General features: G+C 44.6%; 1 protein-coding gene across 1 annotated transcript; it reads left to right on the top strand.

The window, feature by feature from the left end:
- Positions 1–11,820: 11,820 nt before the first annotated feature.
- On the top strand, positions 11,821–13,602 carry eny2 (ENY2 transcription and export complex 2 subunit). The gene is made up of 5 exons (XM_067238468.1): positions 11,821–11,911; positions 12,394–12,471; positions 12,708–12,778; positions 13,013–13,087; positions 13,371–13,602. The coding sequence occupies exons 2-5, from the start codon at positions 12,404–12,406 to the stop codon at positions 13,445–13,447; spliced, it is 291 nt and encodes a 96-aa protein (XP_067094569.1). The 5' UTR covers positions 11,821–11,911; positions 12,394–12,403; the 3' UTR covers positions 13,448–13,602.
- The last annotated feature ends 1,521 nt before the right edge of the window (positions 13,603–15,123 follow it).

The raw sequence follows: 15,123 nt of genomic DNA, 5'->3' as shown, positions 1-15,123 counted from the left end.
TTACAGACCATCACTAGGCTAAAGTATATCTTACATTGAACTTTCATTTGTAATGTCTATGTCATTTACAGATTATCTGGCACATTGAATTACCATTCGATAGATGCTTAACAGATTATCAATAGGTCAATACAGGCAAGAAATACATGTTTACAGTATTAGCATTATATTTCTTGATGAGCAATGACATCAAATCTAATCAAATCTAATTTATCTGTATAGCCCTTTTTACACGCAATCATGTCACAGACGGCTTCACATACGCCAATAGAACTGCCCCTCAACCAACCTAAACCCTCAAGGAAGACAAGGAAAAACTCCCAGAAAAACAGGAGAAAAAATGGAAGAAACCTTGGGAGGAGCAATTCAGAGAGGGATCCCCTCCTCCAGAGACGGTTGGTGAGAGAGAGGAGCAGAACACAGGCTAAACAGTCATACAGTGTCAATGGGTTTTGAAACACCAAAATCCATTGTTCAACTTTATAGATGTAGGACAGGACTGGGAGACTCGTGACCAGGTCCAGTGTTGGCCGACCGACGACCAGGCAGGTGCTGACAGCTCAAACCCCCCACACCACAAGGGATGTGTGTGGGGGGGGGGGGGGGACATACATGTATTCACTTACTATAGACAACATAACAATCAGAATCAGAATCAGAATTCGGTTTATTCGCCATGTATGTTATACAAACATACATGTATATTATACAAACATACATACAAACAGACAATATATTCAATGTACCATGAAGCCCATTGATGTTGTGTAGCTGGAAGATGGAGGGATGGAGGGCTGAAGGCATGGTGAGATGGAGGACTGGGAAGCTGGAGGGATGGAGGGCTGAAGGCATGGAGAGATGGAGGACTGGGAAGATGGAGGGGTGGGAGAGGAGGGGGCAGCGATGCAAAGAGGATCCTGGCAGAGCTTGAGCCTTGCGGCATGGTGTGACAAACAAAATGTCAGGCTGATACGATTTCCCGCCTGCTGTCCTGTGACCGCTGAGTCTGAGGAGTATGGATCTGTCCTGCATGCTGCTGGTCCCTGGGGTCGGAAGATGAAGGATCAGTCTGAACGTTACCAGACATGCTGCGGAAACATCCGTTTAGGGATTAGGTATACATCAACAAAAAGATTCGCAAACATTTTCTGCAACATTTTACTTCCTTAAAAGATTTCTTAACACATTTCCTTTTTTGTATTCCAATGTTAATATTCCCACGACACTATTCCCACGACACAAACTATTCTTATGACTGTTACTTACCGGTATTCAGTTAAAGGGAAGAGAACGTATATCCAGACATACACACTGTACATTGAAAGCAAATTGTCACCAAAAAGACAGAACTAGCCAGATATTGCTTGCATTTTGCACAAAAATGTAATCTATTGTTTATTACAACTCATAACTCTCTTTCTCGTTCCACCCCCTTTCTCTTGTTTTCGCTAATGCATTCACATTAGTGTTGTTACCATTACAGTGAGAGACGTCTTCTGCCTCCTCCTGCCCCACCCAGAGCAGAGGGTGGTCTTATCAATGGCGTACAGAAGGACTAATGGAGAGAAGCAGAAAGGAGAGGAGTACAGAGAAGAGGTGAGGAAGGGAGAGGAGACAGACAGACAGACAGAAAAGGGGGGGGGGGGAGAGAGAGAGGGGAGAAGAAAGGAAGAAGGGATGTGAAGTGAAAGGGTCATGGTTGATCCGGCAGGGATGATAGAGGTGCCGTGTCCTGCTCAGACACAGTGTCTCCCTGATGGGGTTCTGCTGAACACGGTGCTGGAGGGAGAATGATTAACGCCAGCCTTAGTTTGTTTACACTGCTAGGTAAACATGATGATGGAAACTGCAAGTGGTGTAGAGCAGCGTATACTACAGCCCCCATGACACATCGTTCATCTGCCATGAAGAGAGAGAGAGAGAGAGAGAGAGAGAGAGAGAGAGAGAGAGAGAGAGAGAGAGAGAGAGAGAGAGAGAGAGAGAGAGAGAGAGAGAGAGAGAGAGAGAGAGAGAGAGAGAACATAGCCTTGGGGAAAGTAAATGGGGATGGGGTTGAATGTGAAATTAGACAAAAGAGAGACAGGGCGGTCTAATCGGAGAGAGTTTGATACATGTCACACCCACGTTCTTCTCCTCCTGCTCATTAACAACCAATCACAGCTAAGGTTATACGGTCTTCTCCAGTCATCTGCTCCATGACAACTTGTCCTAGTTCATATTACTGCAGTGTCATGACAGAAGCCCCCGACAGTCAAAACTGAAGCAAAGTGAGGCATCTTTGAAATGACATATCCCTTTCCTCTTTTTACCTCTCTCTCTATCTCTCTTACTCTCTCTTGTACGCTGCCAACATTATTGACTCAGGAGAGACTTGCAGAGCTTGGAAAGAAAGCCAGAGTACTGTAAGACTAGTACAGCACTTCCATAGATCCTTCCGGACTATCGGGAAGCGTTCCTAAGCTGATCAGTCTCTCATGAGGGAGGCAACACAGCGCAGATGCGTACCCACAATGCACTCCTGGCACCGCTGGACTTGAGTTGACGTGTGTTGATTCAGGTAGCTCTGAATCCAAATGCCAACAAAGCTTACTCTCCCAGCTGGCTACATCAGTTGTGGCGGTTTGGAAAAGGCGATGTTACGAATGTTGCATCTTCATTTGAGCTTTCGGGCTCCATCAGTCTCAGAAAGCTACCAACTGGCATTGTTTTGACAGGTTCTCTGGTGAATTTGCTGGGGAGCGATCGATTTAGATCGTCTGGTGCACAGCTTTGAAAGCTCAGCCCGTCAGCCTTCCCCGAGACAGCTGGAGACTGAGAATTCATCTCTCATAATGGGAATATGAAATTATCCTGCTTAATGTCAGTGGTGCAGTGCTTAGGCAAATGAAAACACACATACACACATGCACACACACACATCAAAAATGATAAGATTAAGTGGAAGTCTACACTCAGATACAGCACACTTCACATTTTTGGTGAATTTATGATCAACTGCTGTGTGTGTGTGTATGTGTGTGTGTGTGTGTGTATGTGTGTGTGTGTGTGTTGGCTCAGTGTGACTTTCAGGTCCTTGGGTTTATAGGAGTGGATTCTGAGGTACTTCTGCCCAGATGGTTGAAGTTGTTCTCTTTCTGAATCACCTGGTTTCAACCCCATGTCATGTCATTAGAGAACCCTTCTAGATGCCCTCCCCCCCTACACACACACACACACACACACACACACACATACACACACAAACACCCTAGATGGTGGAGAGGCAGATGGTGACCAAACATGAACCAGACTGGGCCACTGGAGAGTGTTGAGAGCGATGTAAGAGCATGTGCTTCAGCAAACATAAACACATGTGCACGTCAAAAAGCACACACACACACACACACATACACATGCACATTCTGTCTGGCCTCTATGGGCCCAGCCTTCCTCCTGATTTTCTCAGCTTTCAGAGGACTTTCAGTACTGCATGTGCTGCTGCCTGAGCCAGAGTATTAGCACCAGAGTCATTCTCAGAACCAACCAATCAAAACCAGAGCAAACAAAATAGTTGAAAGAAGAGGGCAGCATCAACAGAAACTCCAACTGTGATGTCTTTGGTTTCTTAAGGTGAGTACAGAGTGAGGAGGGATGAGGTCTTGTGGTGGTGCAGAGTGAGGAGGTCTTGTGGTGGTGCAGAGTGAGGAGGGATGAGGTCTTGTGGTGGTGCAGAGTGAGGAGGGATGAGGTCTTCTGGTGGTGCAGAGTGAGGAGGGACGAGGTCTTGTGGTGGTGCAGAGTGAGGAAGGATGAGGTCTTGTGGTGGTGCAGAGTGAGGAGGGATGGGGTCTTGTGTTGGTGCAGAGTGAGGAGGGATGAGGTCTTCTGGTGGTGCAGAGTGAGGAGGGATGTCGGAGGGAATGTTTTGTACACTCTACTAGGTTATTTTCACCCAGTACATTGCGAGGGCAGAAGTGGGCAGAGGCAGTGAAGTCTTACTTTAAATTCTCCCAGTGAGAAAATCTACTTGCCTGCTAGCCAGCTAATTAAACTGGGTATGCTTTCCAATTAGGTGAGTTTGCCAGCTTTACTATACAGTGTTTTCAACATGGCGTCCTTGTCTCTTCTGATTGGTCTCACCCAGTGAGCTCACGATCCATCCAATAGAAAGTCGTGCAAACTTTCATGAGAATGCATTGGCTTGTTGTTGGAACAGTACAGGACACTGCAGTGACATAAGAGTGGTAGAGAACAGGAAGTAAGACTCCATGGCCTCTGCCTATTTCCGCCTTCGGAACTCATAGAATGAAAAAGGACTATTCAAGATACATATCATATTGTGTGGAACAAAACCAATGACAAAATTGCATGCACATTTTTGGAATGAATAAATGAATAATTGTGTTCTCCGTTACAGAAAATCTCATTAGAAATTCTAATGGCATACAGTGTCATTCTATGAATGAGGATAAAAAGCTTCTGGAAAATATGGGGAACGTTTAAATGCATTAACCTTTTTACCGTCTCAGGGAATAATGTTCCTCATCTGCAAACCCACTTATTTATGTGTGTTTGCATGTTTGTGTCAACCTGGTCATGCACGTCTGTGAGTGTGTGCGTGTGTCTGTGTGTGAGTGTGTGTTTGTGTGTCTGTGTGTGAGTGTTTGTGCGTGTCTGTGTGTGAGTGTTTGTGTGTGAGTGTTTGTGAGTTTTCGAAAGGCACGGCCGGACGTGGTATGTTTCTTCTACTTCCCCTGACGTTCCATTCATGGCCCCATTGTCGGTTTCAGCGTAACTATGACAACGCGAGAGCATGAGTGCAAAGTGACTCAAGCTTTCATCAGGATTGGGGGGGGGGGGAACCGGAAATGCAGCATGGTTCTTCACTGTACATGTGCATAAGGGAGGTGGGGTGGGGGGGGGGGGGGGATGTATTGACAATTACTTAATGGTTGCGAAGCGTAGAGCTTGTGAAAAGGCATTGATGACCACGGATGTGGGCTTTAATGTTGGTGATGAAAAGCATTTTAACTCCGCAAGAGGTGGTGCCCATCTCTCCATCTCTCCCATCAACGTCACGTGTGCACTCCGGATGAGTGCTCAAAGGGAGGGGTGCACGCATCTCGGACGGACGGATGGGCTGGACCACTCAGAGGACCTGTCTGTCATCGAAGATCTCCGCAATCAACGCTGAGGCCTGCTCCTCGAGGGGCAGCGTGTGAGCGTTCTGAGAGGAAGGCTGAAGTGACTGATCTCACTGCTGAACAAAACACATCGCTGATGTCTGAAGAAAAGACAAATGTTTACAGCAGCAAAGGAAAATCATGTTGTTTGGTGTAAACCTCATATCAGGGTGTCATTTTCTGTTACAGTTTTTTCAAATGCTTACACAAAAATTCCTTACTTTTCACACAACTTCTGAAACCTGACACTCAAACACCAGAAGCACCCCTCAAATCTGCAAAACCATACGCACATTTTGGGCCTTTGACTCAGTTTTCAATTTCATAAAACACATGTTCTAATGTACACATAATAGCTGTTTCAGCACAACACACGGTATACTACACACAAACATATTTTAGCACCCATGCATCCATTGACTGCAGTGCACTGCATGATTGGTCACAGTCTGGTGGATTACTGTTGTAGTGAGGTCAACAGACCACACGGAGCCAACATCTTGCCACACCTGAAAAGTGATTCAATCACATCAGACAAACCTAATCAGCCCTTGTGACACCCTCAGTATGCTGATTACCCACCAAACGCCGATGCAAAGTAACCATAGAATTGGGGGGGGGACCTCCCCAATCTACCTAATCAGCCCTCCTGCTACTTGCAAGCTTCAAAGGGCCTGATTTAGACAACACGTCTCCAGCGACTATTTGCTATCCGTTTCGGCGGCGATTTGAACAAAGAACATACCTTGATCAGAACTTTTGAGGAAAGTTCTTGAGACTTCACCTTTACCACAAGAGTACAAGGTGGAGAATTATGAGAGGGATATTTGTGTCATGTTTGTTACTTTGTTTTAATGTTGTTTTCATTGAAATATTGATTCTAGTAACAACTCCTTCTTCCTGAAAGATAACCACGTCATTCTTGGTATCTACACAAAGCTATCATAATAAAACAATCATTCAACTATATTTTGTAACTGTACCAAGATGTCCAGAACAATATTTGAACAATCGAATGAACCAGCCAGAGATCAGATCACACCTTTGGTAGGTGTGAAGGAAGGAGGGGGGAGTTGAGAACCCAGCTTCCCCCAATCCACATCTGACCCCAGACAGGTCCTCCCTCGAACTCTGAACTATAAAGCCTTAAGATGACCATCAATCTCTGACTCCAGCGAAACCGACCATGGCATGAACGCCATCAGGATCGGCGTTCCAAAGGACGTCGCCAAGCTTTTCCTGAGATTCAACTTCATAGTGAACGCGTCACTATCTGGACGTTTCAACAGAAGAACCAAAAACGGTCACATGACAGACTCAGTCACATGACCCAGCGCAGCCGCGCTGTGACTTCAGATTCTTCAAATGGACCTTTGGCGCAAACCCTAATGTCCTAAACCAATTAGGGTGGTGCCCCGAGACTTTATGATACATTAAGTATTTCTATCTTCAAACTAGCAAACCCCGCTACACTGTATCATACCGTGCAAGACATTCTGACAATATTGTAGAAAATAGTATATATTACTGTATGCTACAGTTCATGGCACACACAGACACCATTCCGTAATCACCTTTTTCAAAATTAGGTTTGGTTTATGTCCTACTACACTCTTTCTTTTGTACTGTGTAATACTGTATTCACAACCACAAATGCTTATAGTAAAAAAATAAGTTTGGTTTCAATCTTGTTTTCGTGTTTACCATAAATTTTTCATCATCTCTGCCATTTACTGTACTTTCAATCTTGTAAAGAAATGTACAAAGGAGCTCATGAAAGAAGAGCTTTAGGTTTTGAATAACTGTGTATACGATATATCCAAAAATGTAATATAATGGCAAAAGTGTTTGCAACATGAGACAAATGTGTGCTTTTGAGACCTGTTTGTGATATGTTGAATGCAGTGCTTCATTTTTCAAGAAAAGTGGGGTATTTTGCATTTTGGGTGTGCAGTTGTTGGATTTGTGTGTTAAGTTTTGAAAAAAAGAGGAGAAGTAAAAAAATGTTGTGTAAGCATTTGAAAAAAACTGTAATTAACTGGGCTGGGTTCTCTTTGCACAGATTATAATCCGGTGTTGACTAACTGGGCTTGGTCCTGGGGTGGACTGTGGCTCTAGTTTCTGTTTACCTGGCCTCTCACTGAAATTCCAGTAGACTGGTCTCAGCATCTCAGCAAAACAACATCATGTCACCCTACATGCTGAATCTATGGTATAAAACATATATTTAGTGATAGGTAAGTCATCATTCATAAAGCATTATTCATATAATGTTTGTGTAAACAGTATGTTATGGTGCCATTCTATTCACTGGTAATGTTCTACATGGAAGACCAAGGCATGGTTTATAGTCCCTTAGCTGCAAATGTGAGCATTGATTGATGCTGTTGCGTATATTAATGCAAATGGTGGCTATTTGTCACTCTCTAGAGACAGTGGTTGTGAATTATGGGATGTATGGGCTCATCACCGTGGTGATGAATGACAAGGTGTGGTCGTGTCTCCTGTTAGTGGCTAACAGAAGATCTGCTACTTCATGTCGTGACACACACACACACACACACTTGCCTGAATGCAGCCACACAGCCATTCATTGCAGAAAACACTGACACAGCATCTTTAATTTCCAATGTACGTGTGTGTGTGTGTGTGTGTGTGTGTGTGTGTGTGTGTGTGTGTGTGTGTGTGATTCAGTGGGCACAGTGACAGCTGTGTATCACCAAGTGGGCCATTTATCAGAGCTGGCTCCTTCTCGGCTAATGAACTCAGTGCAGCGCAGGATACAGAACTCCGCTAACAATCAGGGAGCACTCACACCTCTGTCTCCCTCTCCATTGTTCCCGCTCTCTCTATTTCTCCCTTTCTCCTTCCGTTTCTCTCTCTCTCTTTTGCTCGGCCCAGCTCTTTCAGGTCAGCGCTCGGCTGGCAGAGGCTGTAGCACACTGGCCCACCCTGATCTTAGTAATGTGTGTGTGTGTGTGCTTGGCTGGCTGGCTGGCTGCTGTGTTTGCAGTAATGAAGAGCCTTTGGCAGTGGACGATTAGCAGGAAATGAGACACAGAGAGAGAGAGACAGAGAGAGAGAGAGAGAGACTGAATAATCTAAAGAAAGAATGATTGACTTAGAAAACTTAATTTATTCTGTGTAAAAGAGTGGAGGAGAGAAGATGAAGGAGAGGAAAATGAAGAGGACAGGAGATGAAAGGACAGGAGAGGAGAGGAAAAGAGAGAAGAGGGCATTTTGTCTTCCTTTAGAAGTCACCCCAAAGTAACATTTCCCTTCCCATTTGAAAACAATAGGTTGTTCTTCGCATGCATAATCATCCCGTCGTCAGATGTACTTCACAGAAGATCAGTGGGTGAGGATGATTACCGTACTAAGGTTATGTGCCTTGGTTTGGGGGCCCCTCTCCATGGTAACAATAGTTCACATTAGTTATGCTCTTCTGTTAATTATGAATTAGTCACCAAATTACAAAGCAGTAGGTCATTAGTGGGCTGATTAACAGTGAGTCTTTCGCAGGTGGTTTCCACCCCCTGCTTCCTGTTCATCCCTCTACTTGGCATCTTGATGGTATACACAGCAGCATCTGCCATTGGCACAGCAGGAACCAGCACACACACAACAGGAACCAGCACACACACAGCAGGAATCAGCACACACCCAGCAGGGTCTAGTATACACGCAGCAGAATTAGTATCCACACAGCAATGTATTTTGCATGAGCCACACAACATCTAGTATACACATAACATCTAATATACACACGTCTACAGTAGTATACTCACAACATTTAGTATATACACTACTGGATCTAGTACACAAATGTTGTAAGGAGGCAGCATTCTCCTGCACCACTGTGTTGGCAGTAGGGGCCTGTGACACCTTGGATACAGGCTACAGCTCACAATTACAAAGAAAACACCTTGGGCTCAAGGTACTTGGCAGGCTGGCCTCGTTAAACCCTGTTAACAGCCAGCCAGCTGCCCACCATCAGCCCTGAGTGCTCTGCAACCCCAACCACAGAAGAAGAACCAGAGCTGCAGAGAACAGGTGACTTCCTGTGAATTGAATTGTGTTTTCTTTTGTCGAGGATGGTATATTTTGACGTCTAACCGTTTGAGATCATTTATTATCGAGGTTCTAAGGAATCATGCAAGTTAGATTTGTTGTTTTATTCTGGGTTCTGTCCTCTTGAATGCGCTTGGACTAAGACGTTATATCCTCTGCAACCCTCAGACGCTCCGGGAGGATTAAGTGTTTCAGTGGTTTCCTCCTTCCCTCTTTCCCATGTTCCGTCCTCTACTGAACTTCACGCTTCAACCATAGAAGTCTGGAAGCGTACAGACGTAAGACACTTCCTCTGCCTTCTCCTGGAAGGATGCTCCTCCTGCTCGTATGATCTTCTGGTTGGCAGGCTGTGGAGACACCTCCTTAGGCACCCTCCTCCTCTTCCTTCTCTTCAGAAAAGCTGTGTGTGTGTGTGTGTGTGTGTGTGTGTGTGTGTGTGTGTGTGTGTGTGTGTGTGTGTGTGTGTGTGTGTGTGTGTGTGTGTGTGTGTGTGTGTGTGTGTGTGTGTGTGTGTGTGTGTGTGTGTGTGTGTGTGTGTGTGTGTGTGTGTGTGTGTGTGTGTGTGTGTCAGATTGGTGAGATTAGGACAGTTTCAGAGGGATGGTGGAGAGTATTGGCAGCAGGCAGTGACCATTGACGTCTACTGTGACACACGCACAAACAATTTGATGAAAACACTGACAACATGTTTCGTTTTTAATTACGAGAAGCTGAATCGTAATTTGATTGAGAGGGAAACTAACCTGCTAAATACACTGTCAGATAGCCAGCAGGTTATTAAGTTCAGAGATGGACAGCTGTCTCTGTTTCTATTCAACAGACACACACACGCTCATACACACACTCACACACTCTCATACACACAGGTGTTTGGTCAGGCTGACCCACTGACAAGGGAGCTTGTTAGCTTGTTGGGCAGCTAACCTGTCAATCACCCTGTCATACAGCAACATGGATTGACGTGCTTCTCAGTCTCCGGCTCCTCTCGCTCTCAGGCAGACAACATGCACTCCAGCAAAGATATATGTCCTATTTGACCATGACATTTTTGTTCTGAGCTACCCCGCAGAGAAGTAGGCCTACCGACCGTTTTAAATACCTCACTGTTTGAGAGAACAGATTCTAAGGTGAACAGCATGTGAACGTCCTCATTATCCACCTTGGCAAATTCTTCTGTCTTTGTGCTTTGCACTAGGAATATCAATGCTAACTGCCTGTCAATTTACAGAGGGTTCAGCTGTGCTAGAGGCTACTTTAAAGTCAATAAAACACAGGCAATTAAAACTAGTTCAGGGGTCCCAGGAGTCAGAAATGGATTTAATTAAACTGCAGCTAAGCAGAGTAGCAGTAATCGTTTGTCATTGGCTCCTTAAAATAACACATAATAAGGCCCAAAAGCCCTGGTTTTCTGAAACTTGGGGTTTAATAATGTGAAACATAGAACTTCCAACAAAGAATGTCCAGACTTGTTAATTATGTGGGCTCGAAGTTGGACAACCTTGGCTTCAGTAATCTCTTTGTTCACTAAAGTCTGACTACTGGATAAGGAAAGTTTTGCCTCAACAATGCTTGCACTGCAACAATCCACAAACTTTCCATTACTGAGCTGAGGTGTGAGCAGTCAGACACAATAGACTCTTCCTGATTGATGTAAGGGAGCTAATGTTCCAGCAATAGGATCACTCAGATCAGCTGGCAGGTGACTGGCAGGAGCAGTTGTGTAGTGCTGCGAATACACAGGTAGGCTATTCAGCATATTCCCACATCTGAGGAGAGGAATTTACCAGATACCCACCTCCTGAAGAGACAACTGACCAACCCACCTAAACATGATGAGAGATATGTCTGTGTCCATATATCTACATGTAGTCTTTTAGCAGACGCTCTCATCCAGAACGACTTACAGTAAGTACAGGGACATTCCCCCCAAGGCAAGTAGGGTGAAGTGCCTTGCCCAGGGACACAACGTCATTTGGCACGGCCAGGAATCGAACCGGCATTATCAAACCACCACAGTATGGGTTCTGTTGACTTTGAAGATGCCAGTTACTTTTTAAGTCAGAGGAATCAATGGGTCTATTTTGTTGTTAAATAACTTTCAAATCAGTATGCAAACAGAAACCTTCTTGTTTACACATTAAAAAATACAAAATTACTTTTGCCATGAACGCATCTGAAAAGCACTTTAATATGTAAAAAATAGCCCCTAAAGCCTGAAAGGTGATATTTTTCATCTTGCGTTCAAGATCACTTACTTAAATTCATATGCGTCTCTAACTACTTCAGATGCACTCAACCCTGAGAGCACTGAGAACTCAACAAATCAGTTTTTATTCTCACCTCGGAATTTCAACTTACCTTTACTATGCTGACATTAACTTGTTCCCACTTGATAAATGAGTAGTGCGCGTAATTATTATGTGTCAGTTGTTCTCACAATATGATTAACTCGTACGCATAGATAAAAAAAAAAGAAAAGAAAAACGCCTATGGGACTTTAAGGGCTGCGTATAATTAACCAACGTCGCCGCCTTGTGGTAAAGCGACAGTGGTGCTTAGGAACCTTCTTCATAATCTTGGTTTCCTTCGGGAAATTGTTTATGGTAGGAACCCTTCGGTCCACTTTAGCTAATGTGGTAGATATAGCCACATTATGCACATTTCGTCTACAGTTTTGGGTAGGTTCAGCTTGTTTTTTTAATGATCGTATACGCTCTAATGCTCTAATGTTATTATAATGATGTGGCTACCAACTGATGTTAAATTAGATCTGTTTTGCAGTCTGAGGCTGTGTCAAAGCAGTCTAGCTAGTCAGGCGTTAGCATTTTATCATGTCAGATTTAGGAAGGTGCTAAATGAGCTAGTCATTGTTAGTTTGTTGTTAGCCAGAGCTAGCTAGCTAACTGTCTTGTAGTATCTAACCTAGCAAACTCGTCATACATCTTACCAACTAACGTAACGTTACAAATTACATCCACCTACTGTATTGTAAATTTAATAGAGCTAAATAGTTCACCCTATCTTAATTTAACCGGGTCTGACCCAGCCAGCTGCTTGCCAGTTAGCTCGAAGCATTAGTCAAAGATGCAGGTAGCTTGCTAGCTCCATGGCGGATAGCTATAGCCAACTATCTTAGCTATCTGGTTTCTTCGTCACACAGGTTGAAGAATATGAGCAAAGATTCCAGAATGAGAGCAACAATTAATCAGAAGCTAACAGAAATGGGAGAGCGGGAGAGGTAAGAATAATATCACATCCGGCTTAGCTACAAATGCCATGTTATCAAACGACGCTACTTTACACGAATCTTTCAGCAGGTTTATAATGAGCTAGCTATATTTGGAGTTTTCATTAATCCAAGTGCTTTAAAATTTAATTTAATTAATTATGGTCGCGGGAAAGACATTATATTTGAACTTCCACCATAAAACGTGATTGTAATGTATAATTTGTGTTGTCCCTGCGGTTTCCCAGACTGAAGGAGCTGCTGAGAGCAAAGCTGACTGAGTGCGGCTGGAAAGACCAGATGAGAGCCCATTGCAAAGGTAAACTTGCACGTTCCAGTACCAGCGTGGCTCACTTTGACCAACCAGTGAGGTTTTTCTTTCACAAACACAATAGTGCATTTCTATGAACCAACAGTTCGAGACAAGACCAAAGACTTGAGATACTTTAGAGTTGGCAGTCGTATGTATAGTTCTACCGTAACTATAACAGGCCAGCTTGGCCTAGTCTGCTCACACACGTAAAGCTAACGTTGCTTGTCATCTGTGTTGCAGATGTGATTAAGGAGAAGGGGCTGGAGCATGTCACTGTGGAGGATCTGGTGGTAGAGATCACTCCTAAAGGAAGAGGTAAACAATGAATGGATATTCAAAATGGATGCCTGTCTGTCTTCCCACTAAACCTTTGGGGTCAATCACGTGACCATGGTCACAGTCAGGAGGACATGTCCACCTGGTTTAGGGCATGTGCATAGAATGTCATGTTACCATCACAAAGTGGTTATTAGGAGCTGTTTTTACAACACAGCAATTGGCCTGTAAAGACAAACATTCATATGCGTGTGTGATGGGGGAAAATATGACATTTAGAAACATTGTTTAAATGAAGTTGATTTGATCTGTTTGTCTCCAGCTCTGGTGCCTGACAGTGTAAAGAAGGAGCTGCTTCAGCGAATCAGAGCCTTCCTAGCCCAGCACGCCACATGCTGAGTGGACGTTCCTGAACGTTCTGTCATGTTTACTTGGAGCCGGAGAGCTCAGTGTCCCTGTATCATAATGAGGTCCTGTGTTGCTATATTTCATCATGACGATTTTTTGTAAATTGATTGTTTGATTCATGTTCATTAAAGACCTTGTTTGTTTTACACACTTTGCAGTCATTTGAATTGGAGGAACCGTGTGTTTCAGGAAAGCTGTTACGCTCTTATCCCAGCGTAAAGGGAAGTTAGAACTTGATTTGAACAGTGACAACAAGGCTTTTAAAGGACTGGACTTAAAAGGACTCTGGAAAGACAACTATATATTCTCTAATGGTTTGTTTTGACACACAGAATGGGACTGGATGTAGAAAACAAGTCAGGGAATGGCAGTGACAAAATGTTTTGTTAGGAGGTGCAGAAAAAGTCCAAGGTTTTAATCCTCTACATAAAACATACGACTGTATGGGCCATTTGCCATGGCAACATGAAACACACTGCTCCGTAGCACTGAGATGGGCCTGTGCTCTGACTGAATGACACATCCCTAGTGCTTTAATCCAAACATAGCAGCTCCCTTATTGACAACCCCTGCCACTGCCTGGCTTTCTGGAATAACATAGGGTTTCTGTCGGGGAGGGGAGGGGGGGAAGGCGAGGAAGGGGAGGGGGGAGATCATATAAAGATAAACATGAGTGACCCTGTTCACGGGGAGAGAAAGCTCATGTGGGATGCGCCGAGGGACGAATCCGGCCTTCTAGAAACGGCGGTGGGATTGTTTCAAGCGCCAGCGAGCGCTGCGTGTGAAGTGAACACGTGCACGCAAGTGCTCCCCGGGGGGGCTTTCACCCGGGCCGGCAGCAGGAAACGAAAGTTACACCGTGGCGTGATGAGTTGGGAGAAAAATCTGTAAAACGTCTAGCCGTGACCTCTAAGTACAATACGGCCTGTTATTCTACAGCCTGCTCAGTTCAGGATGCTTTCTGTCACACTCCACATAGAGCTCAACTGTGCAAACCTATCAAGTCAGTAAAAGTCACATTGTGGTCTGCTCTTCACCGACAGTCTACTACACGCCCGGTGATCTTCGTAGGAACTGTTACGTTTGGTGTGAACTTGTCTGCTCCCTCCCTTCTCTGCCCTCCTCCCAGGTTATTCTACTAGATGTAGATTACTGGCTGGACGGACCGTGAACTCAAATCCAGCCTCCCCTCGACACCAGCAGGGCCTTAGTGGGTAGTGAGTGAGGTGTACCACACGTGCCTGCTAACAGTGAACTGTGGACAGACCGGTTATTTGCTTAGCCCAAGGACCTTTTATGACATCACCCGCCCACGTGACAACATGGTGACATACTGCATGTAGGGGAGACTGACTACAGCACACGCAAACACGTGAACAAAACACCCACAACCTAATCTTCAGCTCAGCATCCCCACACTCACCACAGGCCCTCCTTATCTCAAACCACCCACCCAAATACACACACACAGATAGACAGACCCAGCCTATCTTGGAGGGTCATCCAGTTCGATCTATCTCCAGTGTGTGTTGTCAGGCTGTACTAAAAACTGCTGCTCCTCTGTTAATCCAGGCTATGGCGGTGTATTCCTCTACTTGAATAGGTGAGCTTTAGTCATGTGTTGGTGTGTGTGTGTGTGTGTGTGAGTAACCATCCGCGAGCTGTTT

Source organism: Osmerus mordax, chromosome 6 (assembly GCF_038355195.1).
Source record: "Osmerus mordax isolate fOsmMor3 chromosome 6, fOsmMor3.pri, whole genome shotgun sequence".
Taxonomy (NCBI): Eukaryota; Metazoa; Chordata; class Actinopteri; order Osmeriformes; family Osmeridae; genus Osmerus; species Osmerus mordax.
This window is presented reverse-complemented; position numbering and strand designations above follow the sequence as displayed.

Excerpts from the sequence above, each read along its gene's own strand:
- eny2 (XM_067238468.1), top strand. The coding sequence starts at position 12,404 with ATGAGCAAAGATTCCAGAATGAGAGCAACAATTAATCAGAAGCTAACA. Across the intron at positions 12,779-13,012 it reads GATGAGAGCCCATTGCAAAG|ATGTGATTAAGGAGAAGGGG; the intron begins GTAAACTTGCAC and ends TCTGTGTTGCAG. Across the intron at positions 13,088-13,370 it reads GATCACTCCTAAAGGAAGAG|CTCTGGTGCCTGACAGTGTA; the intron begins GTAAACAATGAA and ends GTTTGTCTCCAG.